At 40.9% G+C, this 19,877-nt stretch overlaps 1 protein-coding gene across 5 annotated transcripts in view; it reads right to left on the minus strand.

The window, feature by feature from the left end:
- The window catches only part of cep350 (centrosomal protein 350), a 158,676-nt gene that overhangs the window by 4,081 nt on the left and 134,718 nt on the right, over nt 1–19,877 (minus strand). For 4 of the 5 annotated variants that reach the window (XM_060830073.1, XM_060830074.1, XM_060830075.1 and 1 more), the window contains 6 exons: nt 19,119–19,264; nt 14,016–14,095; nt 10,822–13,211; nt 8,658–9,044; nt 6,722–6,868; nt 1,617–1,739 (listed from right to left, as the gene is read on the minus strand). In XM_060830073.1, the coding sequence (XP_060686056.1) occupies nt 1,617–1,739; nt 6,722–6,868; nt 8,658–9,044; nt 10,822–13,211; nt 14,016–14,095; nt 19,119–19,264 (3,273 nt within the window). Of the gene's footprint in view, nt 1–1,616; nt 1,740–6,721; nt 6,869–8,657; nt 9,064–10,821; nt 13,212–14,015; nt 14,096–19,118; nt 19,265–19,877 lie in introns of those variants that run through there. The other variant, XM_060830076.1, reaches the window with a different exon arrangement.

The raw sequence follows: 19,877 nt of genomic DNA on the forward strand, positions 1-19,877 counted from the left end.
ACGAGTGGAGATGTTTTACTCAGTACACACAACCAGAAAGGAATACCCACCACAAAGAAACAGCTGGTGTGTGTAACTGAATTACACTTTTTGACTTTAGGTTGACAGTCTGCCCTGGTGTAGCTGCGGCCTGACGGTATCACTACCTGAGCTGGTGCAGAGCAGAGACTTTCAACCCTTGTCTAATACATGACTAGCCAGAAGTGCTTGATCCAAAGGGAAAACAAAAGCAAAGATTTGATTTTTTGGCATATCAAGCACCCAATGTTTAAAAAAAACGAGTGCTTGGACACATGCCTGCCCCCATTTCTCATGAACTGCTGCAGCCTGCGTGTTGAAGCTACTCCCACAGCACTGCAAGCTCAGGGATTCTAGGAGATGTAAATATAAAAGGAAAGGTGATATCTGACCAAGTCAAGGCAGTGGTGTGGCCTGAAGATAACTGTGTTCTTGCAGACCTGTTAAGCTCATCAATCTACTGACATGTGCCCTGACACACCAACACATGGGAAGGACTGGAAAGCTTTGCAAAAGCAGTCTTCTAATTTTTCTATACTTTTGATTTTGGACTCAAATGGGAATAAAGCAATTTTAAAAACCCAAGGATTGTTCAGGGATTGCTGGCACTTCACGGAAGCAAGTTCCCTAACACTAAGTGCTACTCTCACAGTTCAAGCAGTATTAGGTGGCTTTCAGACAAGCTGCAACCAAGGGCTATGTTCAATAGGAGCTTCAGTCAACAATAAGTAGCTAACTAGTCACTGGACCACAGTCAAATACCCTTCAGACAGATTGGCTCCCAGGCAACTGATCAGCTGGGGCTGTATACAAGTGAATTGAGAAATCACCAGATCTCCACAAGTTAAGGATCTGTCTCCGCAGTAAAAAGCCTGAAGAAAACCAGCTTCTTTTCCCTTCAGCACTTGCTGTAAGCTGTGACTTTTAATTAATAAGTTACAGACTTGTACACGTGTGAACTAGTCACCCTGTGCCTCCTGAAAACCAATGGAAGCATCTGGAGAAGGAAGATCAAGGAACAGCATTTCTGATCAGCACAAGAATTATCTCAGGAAAAACCATCAATAGGTACCATGGAAGTACGTTCCCAGTCTTCCTCTTTATGCAAAACACCCCGTGCACTTTGTCCCTGTCTTCCTGTCTATGTGTAATGAGGAATGTGTGGGAAAGGGGATGTTAAAGAGTTTTAGTTAGTAGTTATATGCCAGTGGTTCATAATTATTTGCATTTATTTGTAACAAACTCTAACGTTTGTTAAGCAAAGAAACCTGATCTGTAATTTCTATAAACCTGGGTCCAAAAGACAGGTATTTGAGGAATTCAATGCACTTTTAAATTTAAAAAAAATTTTTGTGGCAGCTAAGGAATAGTAGGACTTGATTTTCAGAAAACTACTCCAGTGAGGACCCAAGTTTTAAATTCAATCAAAAAGTTGAAGCATTTTCTGGATTACGCAGGATAGCCAGACAGGTAAGCCAAAGACAGATAAAGCTTTTGTCACTTAAAATAATAGAAATTCAGTTGTATGATGACGTGTCCATAATCATGATGCAATGTTACAATATAAAACTGAACAATTCCTAAACTGAAGCACTTACCAAAATATGGTCCACCCGATCACGTTTCTTCCTGCCAAATTTCTTCATCTTTTGCCAGTCTGTCTTCTGATATTGCTCTTGGTTGAATCCAAACAACTTCATAACCTCATTTGAAATGAAGCTCTGTGGATAAAAGCACAGGAGAAATGGCAGCTGTTGCACACACCCTAAATACACAGACAAAACCACCTCCAATCCATTATCCTTCCCTAAAACTGCTCAACGAAGACTTTGACTCTTGGATCTTCTGATTCTTCGAGTAAAAAGTGAGGTCTGAAGATGCTGGAGATCAGAGCTGAAAATGTGTTGCTGGTTAAAGCACAGCAGGTCAGGCAGCATCCAAGGAACAGGAAATTCGACATTTCGGGCCAGAGTCCTTCATCAGGAATGGAGTCAGTATGGCTAAACGTTTACTGAACCATTTCTCTAATTTGTGGGAACATGCTGTGTAAACGTGTTCCTGATGAACAGGATTCCTGATGAAGGGCTCTGGCCCGAAACGTCGAATTTCCTGTTCCTTGGATGCTGCCTGACCTGCTGTGCTTTAACCAGCAACACATTTTCAGCTCTTCTGATTCTTCCCCCATTCTGAATGATGGAAAATTAGATGGAACTCAAAGCATGTTCTATTAAACAAAAATCACGAAATGCTTGAAAACTTAATTATAATTTAAGTGAATACCATCAGTGAGATCCGAAAGCATACACAATACAACGTTAAGGTAGCATGCAGATGAGAGAAGGTTTGACATTTCACCTTGCCTAAGACCTAGACTGAGAAATTATTAATTATTCACTTATCAATTCACTTCATTATGTGGATCAGCACTTTTCGAACCGCTTCTTCTAAGAGGCATCTGCTCTGTCAAATTCCAAAAATGTTCTGCCTATAATAGACTATTGGCCATAAGGATCGGCGCTGGGTCCTCCACCTTTATCATTTACATAAGTGAATTGTTTGCGAGCATAAGAGGTACAGTTAGTAAGTTTGTAGATGACACCAAGATTGGAGGTGTAGTGGACAGCGAAGAGGGTTACCTCTGATTACAACAGGATCTTGACCAGATGGGCCAATGGGCTGAGAAGTGGCAGATGGAGTTTAATTCAGATAAATGCGAGGTGCTGCATTTTGGGAAAGCAAATCATAGCAGGACTTCTACACTTAATGATAAGGTCATAGGGAGTGTTGCTGAAGAAAGAGACCTTGGAGTGCAGGTTCATAAACTCCTTGAAAGTGGAGTCGCAGGTAGATAGGATAATGAAGGCGTTTGGTATGCTTTCCTTTATTGGTCAGAGTATTGAGTACAGGAGTTGGGAGGTCATATTGCAGCTGTACAGGACATTGGTTAGGCCACTGCTGGAATATTGCATGCAAATCTAGTCTCCTTCCTATTGGAAAGATGTTGCGAAACTTGAAAGGGTTCAGGAAAGATTTACAAGGATGTTCCCAGGGTTGGAAGATTTGAGCTACAGGCAGAGGCTGAACAGGCTGGGGTTGTTTTCCCTGGAGCATCGGAGGTTGAGGGCATAGGTTTAGGGTGAGAGGGGAATGATGTGAGAGATCCCTAAGGGGCAACTTTTTCACACAGAGGGTGGTACATGTATGGAATGAGCTGCCAGAGGCTGGTACAATTACAACATTTAAGAGACATTTGGATGGGCATATGAATAGGAAGGGTTTGGAGGGATATGGGCTGGGTACTGGCAGATGGAACTAGATTGGGTTGGGCTATCTGATTGGCATGGACGGGTTGGACCGAAGGGTCTGTTTCCATGCTGTACACCTCTATGAATTTGACTCTATAACTCAAGATCAGTGCTGAGGGAAGCCTTGCAATAAATACTGGGCTGACATGAATGCATATAGCAGACCCAGCATTTCAGGAAGGTCAAATCATTCTCAGTTTAACTGATGAGTTCATCAAAGCTATATGATCTAACCACTGACTCACATGGCTTCAGGCAGGAAGTGTTTGATAGGTTTCCCGGCTAACACCGCCAGAGGCAAGTAACATGCCCAGAAATGTTGGCGTGGGAAATAGTTCAGTTCAAACTGAAGACACAAGTCTAGAGTTATAAAGACAAGGCAAAAGAAATGAACAGTTCCAAATTTGCTCTGTGAATGAAAAGCTGATTTACACATGTCCATTCTCAGTCCCTGGCAAAGTGCAACACTTCACAAACTGTGCACAAAGGGAAGTCAGGCTAGACAATGAGCAGCTTGATGTTGACTTTAGACTGTGGTAAAAAGTTCACATTGCAGTGTTGCAAGTCTGAGTTACTGGGAGGGGTCATCCAGTGTACACTTCAATGTCAGTGCCACAGTAAAATAGAAGTTGCATCGTTGTAATAGTAAAGAACTTGGTCTACGTGCTGGACTTTTTAACCAATGCTCAAGTCATCCACCTTAACCTGAAAAGGGCCAAAAAAACTTGCAAACATATATCACTTTTCACACTCGTAACATGTTCTTTGTAACAAGTAACGCCACTATTATAATATAGTCAAAAGCTGCAACAAACGTTTACACAGCATGTTCCCACAAATTAGAGAAACGGTTCAGTAAACGTTGAGCCATACTGACTCATGTAGATTGACCAGGACCATGAGGGAGAACTCCAATCCTCTTCAATGTAGCACCAAAAATCTTTTTTTAAAAACACACCCAAAAGGGGAAAATGGGGCCTCACTTTGAAAACAATACTTCAGTACTGCACCAGGACTGTCATCCAAGATTTCACTTCAGCGTTTGCTTAATCCCCTCTGCTGACTGAGGAAGAGTGCCACTGAGCCATAACTAACACTCAGAGCTATTACATTGTGTCTCCAGTTTGGAATAAAATGAGGTTCCTCGAGGATCACTGGGGAGATCAGAGTAAAATGGGGTTCCTCAGTTCCTGACCTTACTTCCATCGTAAGTGCGGATGGTTGCACAATATTCAGTACATTCTGAGACTGTTTCAACATCTGAGGAGTTATGTTCAAAGGCAACAAGATCCAGACAATGTGCAGATTTGAACTGGCAGGAGGCAAGTAATATTCACACCAAATCTACTAGTCGATGACATCTCCAGTAGAAGACCTGTGACCAGTGGTGGGCCACAAGGATCGGTCTGGATCCACTGCTTTTCATCACATACATAAATTATTTGGATGTAAACACGGAACAGTGTGGTTTGTAAGATGCAGATGACACCAAAATTGGAGATATAGTGGACAGTGAAAAAGGTTCGGATTACAACAGGATCTTGCTCACATGGGATGAGAAGTGGCAGATGAAGTTTAATTTAGATAAGCGTGAAGTGCTGCATTTTGGAAAGGCAAATCAGGGCAGGACTTTTACACTCAATGATAAAGTCTGGGGAGCGTTGCTGAACAAGAGACCTCAGGATGCAGGTTCAAATTCCTTAAAAGTGGAGTGACAAGTAAACAGGATAGTGAAGGTGGCATTTGGGATGTTTGCCTTTATTGGTCACAGCATTGAATATATGAGTCTGGAGGTCGTGGTGCAGCTGAACAGGACATCGATTAGGCCTCTTTTAGAATACCGTGTGCAATTCTGGATTCCCTGCTCTCGGAAGGATGTTGTGAATCATGAAAGGGTTATGCAAAGGTTTACAAGGATGTTGTCAGGTTTGGGGGAGTGGGGTTTCTGCAATAGGAAGAGGATGAAGGGGGCTATTTTCTCTGGAGCATCATAGGCTGAGGGACGACTGTGTAAAATCATGAAGGGCAAGATAGGGTGAATAGAGAAGCCTTTCCCCCGGTGTAGACAAATCCAAAACTATAGGACATAAGTGAGAGGGGAAATATTGCAAAGGAACCTAAAGGGTAACTTTTTCATGCAGAGGGTGGTGTGTATATGGAAGGAGCTGCCAGAGGAAGTGGATGGGGCTGGCATAATGACGATAGTTAAAAGGCATCTGGATGCATATATGAATAGGAAGGGTTTAAGAGGGAAATGGGCCAAATGCTGGCAAGTGGAACGAGATTTTATCTGAATAACTGGTCAGCATGGACAAGTAGAACCAAAGGGTCTGTTTCTGAGCTGTACATCTCTACGACTCTAAAAGAATATTTAACCAATGGCCCTTGACATTCAATGGTGTTACCATTACTGAATCTTCCACAATGAACATCATGGGGGTTACCATGGACCAGAAACTCATCTGGACTCATCATATAAATTCTGTAGGTTACAAGAGCAGGTCAGAGAGTTGGAATACTGTGGTGTATAACTCACCTCCTGATTCCCCATAGCAAATCCACCGAGTACAAAGCACAAGTCAGGAGTCTGATGGAATACGCCCCACTTGCCTGGATGAGTGCAGCTCCAGTAACACAAAATGCGTGACACCATCCAGGACAAAGCAGCCGACTTGATTGGCACTACATCCACAAGTAGCCATGCCCTCCACTACCCTCCACTCAGTAGCAGCAGTGCGTACAATCCACAAGATGGATTGCAGAAATTCAAAAGATCTTTAGTCAGATCCACCCAAATCTATGACCATTTAGATCTAGAAGGACAAGAGCAGCAGACACACAGGACCGCCACCTGCAAAAGCCCCTCTAAACCACTCACCATCCAAACTTTGAAAAATATCACTGGTTCTTCAGGACTGTGGATCAGATTCCTGGAATTCCCTCCCTGAGGGCATTGTGGGTCTACCTACAGCACATGGACTGCAGTGGTTACAAAAGATAGCGCACCAGGTTCACAAAAGCAACTAGGATTGGCCAGCCAGCGATGCCCAGACCCTGAGTGTCTTTTAAAAAAAAAAGTCAATTGAGGAGTTTAAGAGTTTAAAATCGGGTTCCTTGGTGCTCAATGCGTTCATTCATGGAATGGGAGCGTAACTGGCTGGCCAGCACTTATTGCCCCTTCCTAGTTGTCTTTGACAAGATGGTGCTGAGCTCGACCCACAATCTCATTAGGGAGGGACTTCCAAGTAGCAGTGACAGATTTCCAAGTCAGGACAGTGGCCACTGTTTACGAGTTGAGTCACTCACTTACTCAATCCACATACTTTAGCTCCAACCAGCATCACACTTGCATCATTATTACTGACAAGTAGGACAAAAGGATTACATGAAATTACTACCTTCACTTCATTTAAATTCTGTGGGTTCCTCGCTCGTTTGAAGAAAGCAGAGCTAATTCGGCTTGGCTTCATCCATGGAGGTTGGCTGGCACTGGGGTCTTCAGAAAACATCTCAGCGAAAATTTCTCTAGTCAAGTTAAATACAAGCTGGAAGAAGAGTAACAGAGAAAAGATTATATTAGATATGCCCTCTCACCTCCCCCCCACCAAAAAAACTTGTTAGATCGTTACAACGAAAACAAAAGGGAATACTGCTCAAAATACATAAAATAGCAACTGTTTGCTCCATGATCTGAACCAAGGATAAATTTAGAATTTCACTGATTTACAGAAGAGAAGGCAAAAGAGAGATTAGAGAAACGGTTTAATCTGATTGCAGAACTACCAAGGGTAGGTGCAGATGTATTAGACAAGATTACCTACATAATACTAAAGAAGGCACCAAAACACAAAAGGAGGTAAATCTTTGAAACAAAATAAATGACATCTGTGGGACATGCTGTAAATTGAAAGCAAACTATCATGGCTCCAAATATTAGCTCCTAAAATTTGACCAGAGGATTGGAGGGTAGCTAACTCCTTATCCAATACTAGAAAAACAGGAATTTCTCGATCAATTAGTTTTGCTTCATTAGTTGGTAAATTAAGAGTTAAAAATATGGAGTGAAGTAGGAGCACTTGAAGCGACAGTAGCTAATCAGGAGCAATTAGCATGAATTTCAAATCAGCAAGTTGTGAACTATCAAACAATTTGACAAGGTTGTATTAATAAAAGAGCCGCTCAGTAGGGGAAAACGTGGATTTTCAAATTATTTCAAGAAGTTGCCTCTGAGACGACATATGACGAAAATCAAGGGTAACATAGTCAAATGGATAGAGGTGGTTGGGAAAATGCAAGGTTCGGGGTGAAATAAACATTACACATGAGAAAGGTGTGGAGAATGGAAGGGGCCCACAGGAGCCCATGCTCAAATTGCCCTTAATTGTCATACTAATAAACACAATCAGGACTTGGGAATTTAAGAGAAGGAAACTAAATGATTCCAACTTGGGTTGAAGGGACAGAGATGGAATTGTACTGCAGTGACATATCCAGAAGAATATTTACCGGAAGATGAAATTGAAGTTGAGTGTGAGATGAAGTAATGCATTGAGTAGATAAGAAAAGGAATTACACCTGAAATGCTAAGATCCTAAACAGATTAGAGAAAAAGGCCATATAGTATTCAAAATACAGGCCATTTAAGGTGATAGATAAGGCCATTAAGAAAAAAAAAACAGGTTCTTCCATCTGCACATAAACAATTTAAGCCACATTAAGTTCTGCAAGATCTTAGAATATTTTGGTCTATTTTGGGAACCTCAACATAGTGCAAATTCTCAAGATGTTATCAGGAAAAGAGGTAAAGATATGATCACAGATTGAGAAGTTCAACCTTTAAGGCTTTCTTCATCTGAAAGCTACAGAGTGACCTATGGAAGATCAAGATTCTAGAGAGTTTTAAGAAGGTGATTAATAATCATATATTGTATCAACCACCAATGGAAAGACAGAAATGATACAGAAGAATTCAAAAAAATACTGAGTGACTGGAAGAGACACCATTCATTAGGTAACTAGAAACAAACTATAGATCCTCAGAGTAAGCAAAGTTATAGCAGACGGGATTTAATGGATAACAGGATGATGATGATGATGATAAATTAATAATGGGTGAGTATAAACAGCGGAGAAAAAAGGGTCTTTGAATTTTTAGGGAAGGGGCAAAATCGTACATCGAATTCAAAGCAGTCATCGGGACCGAGATAATGTTTTTAACATGCTCTGTTACGCATATCATCAAACAGAGCTGCTGTGGAGCACTATTAATCCACACCTTTCTTGCTGAACTGAGAAAAAGTAATTGTGTGTTCAAACACAAAAACTGGATCTCACCTCACAATAAGCTCTTTTGCTCACACTCTCTACATCTTTCCATTTATTATTCACAAGATAGTCTGGCGGTACTTGTAGATCTCCTAGATCATGGCCAAGTTCCTGCAACTTCCACAGCTCCTCAGCCGCTGTATGAACCATCTTCTCAACCTCTAAAGTATCATGAGGTACAGCAAAATAAGGTTCCTCCTGGATTTTCAGAGGCACATCCTTTGGAGACTGGGCCTCCTGCACTGGCTGCTGCACTTTGCTACAGCTCAGCCCAAAGTCCTCATCAAACCAATCTTGGTCATCTACCAGGTCATCGAGCAGCTCGCGACTCAATTCCAATTCTGCCAGGCGTTTGGCCAATTCTTCCTGCCCACTTGTGCCAAACACCGGACTGCCCTGTCGCAAAGTACACAAACTGTTGGTCATTCTAGAAACTGACGGTCAGAAACAAAAAATGATGAAATTCGTTTCAAAACATTAAATGAACAATAAATGGTTTTAATAAACTGTGAAATCAAAGCATGACACCGGGAGACAAACAAACGAGAATCATCTTTTTATATCTCAGAGCATGTCTGATAAGTTGGATACAGGCTGGAATTCATTTCCAATTTATTCTCAGCCATGTAATGAAAGTCAAGGTTTCCACATGGAGTGAGATCCAGAACATTAAACAGTATATTTTTTAAGACTGAGTACTCAAACTCAATACAAAATTTACTTGATGGAGTGAAAACAAATGCTTTATTCTCCTTTTTAAGTTTTAAAAGTTTTTGGCTGTAATCAAGGTGGAGGGAAAAAAAATCTTGACAAAGTTGCAAAGTATCACAAGTCGTCCTCCTGAGCTTCAAAAATAAACTTATTATGAAAAGAACATGTCACACTTATCCATTAGGTGTGATGAATATTTCATGAGGCTCACAAAGAGAGATATCCCACTGCTGACTATCATGGAGTGTGGAGGATGAGAAGAATACAGCTTTTCAACAGTTTCGGGTCAGATACATTGTGATGAAGCCAGTGAATATCCTTCAAACTATGCAACCACAAGAAATATGGCTAGTTACAATTAACCATTGAAAAAGTAATGTCCACTTTAGGAAACTGATACAGGTTGTTCAAATACAGGTTGTTCAAACCTTTGCTGATTCAGAATCTAAGTATGGAGAATTTCTTCATTGACTAACCGTCGTGTACTTAGGGGAATGAATGATTTCAGACTGAATGTTCTGAGCTTCAGCTTTCCAAAATCAGATCACTTTCAGTTGACTGGTGCACCCCTTTTTATTCCTGCACTTAATACAAATATTGACAAATCAGAAGAGCATGTGTCAGTTTAGTCAGGATGTTGCTATGTCAAATCAAAGTGACCCAAGCACCTATTTCAGTGATTTCCTACATTGAATGTTCAGAAAGGAATGGACAGTATGAGAACTTGTCAAACACTTTCATGAAAAGAGCAGCTTGTCCAATCAATGTTAATATGTGCAAACCATAAACCCTTCTGTTCTTCTAATCAGATGGTCACTCAGGCTCGGGACTTTGCTTCAGAACACTGCGCTGTATAAAGTGTGTGTGAACTGATTTAGCCAGAGATTGAAAAGCATGATTCAAAACTTAGTTTAAAAGAACTTCTTTAAAAACACTGCCTCCCTTTGAGTGAAGGACAGAAAAGTGCAGGAGGAAAAGGTTTGAATTTCAAAAGCAATCATTAATTTCTAAACTCAATAATTACACAGTGGAAATGGTCACTAAATCCTTGAGAAATAATCAGTTGCACTAATACATTTTGAGAATTGATGGACAAGGTAGAAAATACAGAGACATCAGAAATTTTAAGAATATTCCCCTAGCTTGATTTGATCACCCACAAACATATTTAACAATTTATCAAGATATTCCTCACAACAGTCTTTGGTAAAAGATCCTTGGTAAAGGGGAACATTAAGGGTAATGTCTGAAAATGATGACCTGCAAAATGTTCCTTAAAAAAAGTAGAGTTGTATTTTGACATGTTGTTAGGGAAACAATGATAATCCTAGAAGTATATTAAAACGTGGGAATTTAACAAGTTCTGGAAGTATTCATAAAACAATTGCATCAATGCTTTGATACAGATAACACTTACAATTCTTAAAATCCATCCCAAAACAGGTTCAAAATTAATACTTACAGGTCGGGGACAAAGATCTGGAGATAATACTTCCTCCTTATCATCATCACTATCATCTCTTTCAGATGTCTCCAATTGGATAACAGTCTTGTGTTCCTCCTCTCGATCCTTGGAAAGTGACCTAGGCAAGGATTCAACATCCAATTTGCACCGTAATCCTTGATTAGTAAGCTGGATCTTCTCAGCTCGAGACTTCTTGATTTCTTGCAATTGTTCAACAGTGTCCTTGACAAAGGAAGATAGTATCACATCAACCAAAGAATTGGCCTTTGAGTCACTGCTCTTCAGATCATCTCCTTTAAAGTCTTCGCTATCTTCACGATTGTTCTTGGGTTCCTCTCCTTTAATGTCCACGTGCTCATCATGGATTTCCTCAGATTCAGGCTCGAGGAATGGTACTTTAAACTGAGCCTCAAGTTGGTCCTTTTCCCTGTTCAGTAAATCCAACAGAGGAGTTGAAGAGTTCTCATGGATATTTAGTGAAAACTCCTCCGTTTGTGCACTGGAAGAACACACAGACACATCGATGTTGATATTGGTTTCTGTCTCCAGTACTGCCTTGGATGCCTTCTCTATGAACACATCATTCTGGTTGATGCTTTCTTCATTCTGGTCTTTACTCAAGTTTGCCAATCGTTCCTCCTCACCAGACTTGGACAAGCTCTCTCTTAAATTTTGGTCATCTCCAAAAGTTTCCTCTGCCTTGCTCGATTTATTAATAATGTGCAGCAAGTCAAACTTACTTGGCTCAGGAAACTGATCACTTGCATTTTGATCAGTCAAATTGTTTTTAAATGAACTGAGCTTGAAGTCTACTTGCTCTTCAGGAGTATTACTGAGCTCAAACTTGTCCACCTGCAGTTCTGCTACTTCTTTTGAAAGCTCTGACTTTTCTCCTCCATCACAACTTGTTTTGTAGTCTTGACCCAATTTATGTGCCACAAGTAGGTCCTCTTCATCTTCTGTTGTATCGATGGCATCCTCATAATGTTCAGGTAGAAGGGAAATCTTATGAGGAGGAGCAAAGATGCCACATTTGTCCTTGCAGGTGAAGTACTCTACACCATCATATGTCCCATTATTACTGCCTTCTGGCTTATCCAGCTCCACACCAGCCCAAAAGCCATTGGCGAAGCTAGTTCTGCCCTTGAAGCGAAGTGTCCCTGGTTGGATGCCACTAACTAAAATTCTTGCACCAATGTGAAATTCAGGCAGCTCATCGGTTTCGAGCAACATGGCTGTTGGGGTGTGACAAGGAGAGGGAGAATGTGATGGCATGGGAGTCAGTTCCTCATTGCTAGCATCACTTTGCTCTTCATTCCTGCTCTTCTCAGTTGGTGATTTCAAACCTACAAGTTGTTCTGAATGTACGCTACTACAGCTGGGTGGGTATTTCTCACACAGCAGCTCATTGATTTCATCATCCAGACTGATACTTGGTGAAACACTTCGAGAAAGCTTTTCCCCTTCATTCATTCCCTCCTGCTTGAAATGCTCAGGACAGGAAAGCACTTGGGCCTCAGTGAGATTTTTGTCACTAGTGATTGTGATCCTTAGCGAAAGGGCTTCTGCAGACTCCAGTCCAGCCTTGCAACTCCCACCTTGTAAACTTTCATCCAGGTCTTCATTCCTCCTTAGCAGTGACTCAAAACTTTCTGAGTAAGTTGCTTCCTTTCCTTGGGAAAGGTACTCAAAATCTTGAGAATAAGAATCATTCTCTGATGGAGTTCTTTTCAATTTTCCAGAGTCAGATAACGCAGATGCAATGGAGGTGCCCGACTTAACTGATCTGACAATCTTCACAGAACTGGCTGAATGATCACTTGCACCGTCCTCATCAGAATAGCCGTCCTGGTGCAAGTAACATTCCTCATCCTTCAAGTCCTCAACAAGCTCAGGTTCTAAAGGCTGCTCTGTGTCATCAGATAGGACTCTGTTCAGTGGAGTTAATTCCTTGATACGCTCAGGGACATTGATGTGCTGCAGTTTCTCAATGTCTAATTTCAGCAAGGGTTCAGACTGATCAGATTGCTGAGACAAGCCGAGCACATCCTCGACATCAGAGTCTTCTGATTTTAGATGACCAAGTTCCTCCTGGATATCATCTTGCACAGATTGATGACTGGACACAACACTTTCATCACCAGAACCATCCTCTGGCCTAAATGCCAACTGATCTGGCATACGACTATATTCAAGAGCTCCTGCCACATTATCCAGCCCTTCAACAAAGTCAGGTTGAGATTTCAAATGACATTTGAAAACTGGAGAAGGACTCCTAGAGGAGTCATCAGGTCGATTATCGAAGACTGCAGACTTGCTTCGATCTGATGCATACAGTTCGCTGAGCAAGTTGGATTTCTGCCCATCTGGACTCGACGATCTTTGATCTGTAAAAATAAGCAATGTATTTATAACTCGGTTTCTATAAACTAAGTGCCTGCATATAATGTCTTTCACAAAGATTGATCCCCAAAATCACCTTGTCATGCATTTTAAGTACGTGGTTTAAACACAAACTCCAAAACCAACTTTGAACAGCATGGTTGTAGCAATAACAGAGATGAAATAGTCTGTTTTAGGTGTTGGTTGAAGACTGAATATTAGCCAAGATACCCACAAGAACTCCCTCTGCTTGTTTTCCAAAAGTAGAAAAGGATTCTTTGTATTTATCTGATGAGCAGTCAGGGCCGGAGTTCAGCATCTTTGGCAAAAGATAGCACTTGAACAGCGAAGCACACCCATGGCACTGCACTGGTGCATCAGTCTGATTCACAAAGCACAGGTCTCTGACGTGGGACATGAACTTCCTTTCCGTAACCTTGCAATGAAAGCACTTCAGATGCAATTTTTATACCTTTCTAAAAAAACATGCATTCTCAGTGAAAGAAGAAGCCTTTTTGAAATAAATGTTATTTAGATTCTTAAAAAAAGGCTTAATTCATGGTGGTCTGAATTAAATAAATCCAGCTACAAAGGAGAACAGGTTGAGCTGAAGCAGTTAGTGAGGAATTGCAGAATTATAAAAAAGCCTATTTATGTTAGCTTCCCATTTGAATGCTGATAGTTTGCTGCTGAACAAAGTCAATTTATTAAACTACGTGTAAACATGGAATTTTGCAATTCTGAAGTAACGTAACATCATAGGTGTTGTAAAGAAACAAGCCCTATTGTTTGTGGTGTTAAATACATACCCTGCTTTGTAATGGGGCCCATTGATGCTTTGGATATTTCACTCTCAGTAAGAGATTTCCAGCTCTTTGCAGATTCAGTCCTGGAAACATGGGAAATAATTTATAAAATTGGAACTTTGCAGCATAAAACACGCAGCACGTGCAGAATAATCAGCTCTGTAATTTCATAATGGATACACCCCGACACCAGCTTCCTGGACAGTGGTGACAGAGATGAAGCATCCATAATTATAGAATAACAGAACTTTACAATAACAGAATGAGGCCATTCAACCCACTGTGTCCATCCCGGCTGCCGAAAGAGCTACCCAACTAGTGCCACTTTCCAGACTTATCTTATCTCTGTAGCAGTCTAACTTCATCAGTTTCAATGAACAACATTCCCCCATCTCTGTCTAACCTTTAGTACAGTCTGCAATAGGTAAAACTGGTAACTGAACAGTGATAACCCAGGCAGAATTGCAAAAATTGTTGTACAATTTAATTTCCACAATCTTCATAAATTGACTTTAATAATATAATACAATTTATCTGCAGGTATTAGTCATATTTTAAATTACAAAACCAGCTTTCTGTACTTCTGTCTTATAGGAATTACAACAAAAAGGCAGTCAGCTATCAAAAAAGTCTTCGAGAAGCAAAATAATTCTTACTCCAATCCATGATAAAATTAAAAAAATATAAAAAAAGTTACTGTACTGATCTGATGATACCACACAAATGCAAAAATGCTTAAAAACTCTACCATTCGTCAGTTATAAAAGTGTAGCAATTTTTATTTTCCACACATGCATGTATTGATTTTAGAGCACTAATGTCAAGAAGTTACATTGTTCAGACTGCCCAAAGCAGGAGCTAATAAATTTTAAATGAATCACTGTTACCAACATCTGAAGAAGAATATAACTGTAGCACTTCGCACAAACTGATGGAAGGTGATTAAAAAATGTACTGGGCTTAGTACAGACTGTATAAAAGGAATGGAATCAACATCAAATTGGTCGAATGGCTCTCACTCCTACATTCCAAGGTAAGACCAGCAAGTGACAACATGGCATGCAGGTTCTTTGACACTGAAGGTGACCACAGAACAGTACTCAATGTATATGTAAACTGGGTTGCCAAGTTGGAGCAAGATATTCTTCAGACAACATTGGTAGATAGAGATAAGAAAGTGGGAAGCAAAACAAAGGTCACATTTCATGTGTAAAAGGGGATTGAATATGAATGGGCAGTGATTTTCTCAGTTTCATTGTTTGAACAATTACAGTATGGGGGTCGGATCACAATATACGTGGCAGTTCTCTATTCCAACAATACTCAATACTTCGTAGAAATCTTTCACCCACTAGACTGCTTTAAGGCAGACCTCAAAAACCCACTCAACTGAACTGATTATAACATACAATATCCTGCAACGGCAAGTGTACAGGTTTTACGTCAAATGCAACCTTCAGCCATCATATCCTCTTCAAAAATAATAATCCATTCTCTTTCTTTTTCATATAAAGAATAAACAGATCGACTTCATTACAAATGCATTTTTTAAAAAAAAAGACAGTCTGGCCATGACACATTTTATCTCATGGGGGTCAAAAGGTATGGGGTCATAGAGTCAGTTATACAGCAGACCCAACTCATCTGCTACAAACAGATATCCCAATGTGACCTAGTCCCACTTTGCCAGCATTTGGCCCATATCCTTCTCAACCCTTCCTATTCATGTACCCATCCCAATGCTTTTTAAAAGTTAAAAAAATTGTAAATGTACCCTTCTCCATCATCATTCCATGTATGCAGCACCCTCTGCCTGAAAAGTTTACCCCTCAGGCCCTTTTTAAATCTTCCCCTCTCACCTATGACTTCTAGTTTTGGACTCACCTGCCCTGGGAAAAAGATCTTGGCTATTCACCCTATCAATGCCCCTCATGATTTTATAAACCTCTACGAAAACCCTTTAGCCTCCGATGCTCCATGGGAAAAATGCTGCAAACTATTCAGCCTCTCCCTACAACTCAGTCCTGGCAACATCCTTGTAAACCTTTTCTGCAATCTCTCAAGTTTAACATTCTTCCTATAGAAAAGTGACCAGAACTGTATGCAGTATTCTACAAGGCAGGGCAGGTGACTGCGGTGTTAGTGGGGGAGCAGTTTGGGGTCAATGATCATAATTCTGTCAGCTTTAAAATAGTGATAGAAAAGGAGAGACCAGATCTAAAAGTTGAAGTTCTAAATTGAAGGCCAATTTTGACGGTATTAGACAAGAACTTTCAAAAGCTGATTGGGGGCATATGTTCACAAGTAAAGGGACGGCTGGAAAATGGGAAGCTTTCAGAAACGAGATAACGAGTGTCCAGTAAAGTATATTCCTGTTAGGGTGAAAGGAAAGGATGGTAAGTATGGAGAATGCTGCAGGACGAGAGAAATTGAGAGTTTGGTTAAGGAAAAGGAGGAAGCATATGTCAGATATAGATAGGATAGATCGAGTGAATCATTAGAAGAGTGTAAAGACTATCGGAATATACTTGAGAAAAATCAGGAGGGCAAAAAGGGGACATGAGATAGCTTTGGCAAAGACAGTTAAGGAGAATCCAAAATAGGGTCCCTCAAAGATAAGCAAGGTGGCATTTGCATGGAACCTCAGGAGATGGGGGAAGATACTAAATGAGTATTTTGCATCAGTGTTTACTGTGGAAAAGGACATGGAAGATGTAGAATGTAGGAAAATAGATGGTGACATCTTAAAATATGCCCATATTACAGAGAAAGTAGTGCTGAATGTCTTGAAATGCATAAAAATGGATAATTCCCTAGGACCTGATCAGGTGTACCCTAGAACTCTGTGGGAAGCTAGAGATGTGATTGTCGGGCCTCTTACTGAGATACTTGTATCATCGAGAGTCACAGGTGAGGTGCCGGAAGACTGGAGGGTGACTCACGTGATGCCACTGTTTAAGAAAGGGGGTAAGGCCAAGCCAGAGAACTATAGACCAGTGAGCCTGATGTCAGTGGTGGGCAAGGTGTTGGGGGGATCCTCAGGGACAGGATGTACATGTATTTGAAAAGGCAAGGACTGATTAAGGATAGTCACCATGGCTTTGTGTGTGGGAAATCATGTCTCATAAACTTGATTGACTTTTTTAAAGAAGTAACAAAGAGGATTGATGAGGGCGGAGCAGGAGATGTGATCTATGGATTTCAGTAAGGTGCTTGACAAGGTTCCCCATTGGGAGACTGGTTAGCAAGGTTAGATCTCATGGAATACAGGGAGAGCTAGCCATTTGGATATAGAACTGGCTCAAAGACAGAAGACAAAAGGTGGTGGTGGAGGGCTGTTTTTCAGACTGGAGGCCTGCGACCAGTGGAGTGCCACAATGATTGGTGCTGGGTCCACTAACTTTTCATCATTTTATATAAATGATTTGGATGTGAGCATAAGCGGTATAGTTAGTAAGTTTGCAGATGACACCAAAATTGGAGATGTAGTGGACTGCGAAGTAGGTTACCTCAGATTACAATGGGATCTTGATCAGATAGGCCAATGGGCTGAGAAGTGGCAGATGGAGTTTAATTCAGATAAATGCGGGGTGCTGCATTTTGGGAAAGCAAATCTTAGCAGGACTTATACACTTAATGGTAAGGTCATAGGGAATGCTGCTGAACAAAGAGACCTGGTTCATAGCTCCTTGAAAGTGGAGTCGTAGGTAGATAGGATAGTGAAGGCGGCGTTAGGTATGCTTTCCTTTATTGGTCAGAATATTGAGTACAGGAGTTGGGAGGTCATGTTGCGGCTGTACAGAGCACTGGTTAGGCCACTGTTGGAGTATTGCATGCAATTGTGGTCTCCTTCCTATCGGAAAGATGTTGTAAAACTTGAAAGGGTTCAGAAAAGATTTACAAGGATGTTCCCAGGGTTAGAGGATTTGAGCTTTAGGGAGAGGTTAAATAGGCTAGGGCTGTTTTCCCTGGAGCGTCGGAAGCAGAGGGGCGACCTCAAAGAGGTTTATAAGATAATGAGGGGCATGGATAGGATAAATAGGCAGTCTTTTCCCTGGGGTGGGGAGTCCAGAACTAGAGGGCATGGTTTATGGTGAGGGGGGAAAATATAAAAGAGACCTAAGAGGCAACATTTTCATGCAGAGGGTAGTACATGCATGGAATGAGCTGCCAGAGGTAGAGGTTAACGCTAGTACAATTGCAACAGTAAAAAGGCATCTGGATGTATATATGAATAGGAAGGGCTTGGAGGCTTATGGACCGGATGCTGGCAGGTGGGACTAGATTTGGTTGAGATATCTGGTTGGCCTGGATGAGTTGGACAGAAGGGTCTGTTTCCGTGCTGTACATCTCTATGACTAAGTAGCCTCACCAATGTCATATAGATATACAGCATGGAAACAGACCCCTCTACAGCCGCAATGTAACACCTCAACCCCTACAGTCAATGTCTGACCAATGAAGGCAAGCATGCCAAACACCTTCTTCATCACCCTTTCTACCTGCAACTCCACTTTCAGGAACTATGCACCTGCATCCAGGTCTCTTTGTTCAACAGGACCCTGCCATTAATTGTATAAGCTAGCGATTGGATATGCAACTTTAAAAACTAGATTTGATAAAGAACTTTAAAAATGAAGGTGCTTGAACTGCATGGAGGGAGAAACGTTTTCACTTGTGAGGCTGACCTGAACAGGAAGTTAACATTAATGAATCAAATCAGAAATTCAAAACAAACCATTCTTCCCTGAGAAAGATGACAACATGGAACTTGCTAGTACCTGGAATGCTTCAGTTGAATGGCACGAATATATTTAAGGGGAAATTGGATAAGTACCTCGTGAAGAAACATACAGAAGGATGCACTGATGGGTTGAGACAAAGTGGAAGTAGAGTCGCATGAGACTAAATAACTGCATTAGTCTGTTCGGCCAAAAGGCACATATCTTTGCTGTAAAGGCTCTGCAAATGTATTGGTCTCCTTAACTAACGAACCATCTAACCAGCAACTAATTTGGACAAAAGGGGTCCCAGTAGGGTATAAAAGAGAAATACAAGAGGCATCCCTTCATAACGTTGCATAATTAATATCCATTATTAAAATACCTCTGCAGAGAGAGCGGTTTAATCTTCGGCTTCTCAGTAGCAGTGGAATACAGTGTTTTAATCTGCGGTTTGGTTGAGCTTGAGCTGGCAATATCTAGATCTTTACTGAGTTCAGCTTCGGTCTTCTTAATAAACTCATCATAGGACTGAAAGAAACATGGAGAAGGTGAAATCAAACATTGGGGTTTAAACAAGTACACATGACACTTTTGCCAACTGCACAAGACAAACCACAAATTCTTTTCTGAATGAAAAAATCTAATTTTAGTGATTTGTAAAGCCAAATTAACCACAAGAAAGATAAATGGGGATAACAAAAAGCCCAGTTGGTTGAACATGATCAAAACAAGTTTGTTTGTTCCAGATTTTCCACTCAAACACTTGGACACGCCATTCAACATTACATGCTATATACATATGCTACATTTAACAAGCAAAAGGCCCCAAAGTGTTTTAATGAAGAATGGGATGTTGGTCAGGAAGAAGAAAGTATAAGGACAGAATAGCCAAGACACCACTGGCAAAAGGAAGCTCTTGAAATAAGATGAGATGGGGACATGAAGAGGAATTTGGGGAAAAAAGTTTGAATGAACATTTGGAAGAATAAAGGAACTCTTATTAATGGCAGAGAAACAAACAAACAAACAAACAAACAAACAATCAGAAAAAGCAACCCTGCTTGATCACTTTTCCTTAAGATGGCAAGAATAAAAGTCAACAGCCCCCAACAATTTTTAGTTAATGGAGATGGATGCTGAT

This window comes from Hemiscyllium ocellatum, chromosome 9, assembly GCF_020745735.1.
Source record: "Hemiscyllium ocellatum isolate sHemOce1 chromosome 9, sHemOce1.pat.X.cur, whole genome shotgun sequence".
Lineage (NCBI taxonomy): Eukaryota > Metazoa > Chordata > Chondrichthyes > Orectolobiformes > Hemiscylliidae > Hemiscyllium > Hemiscyllium ocellatum.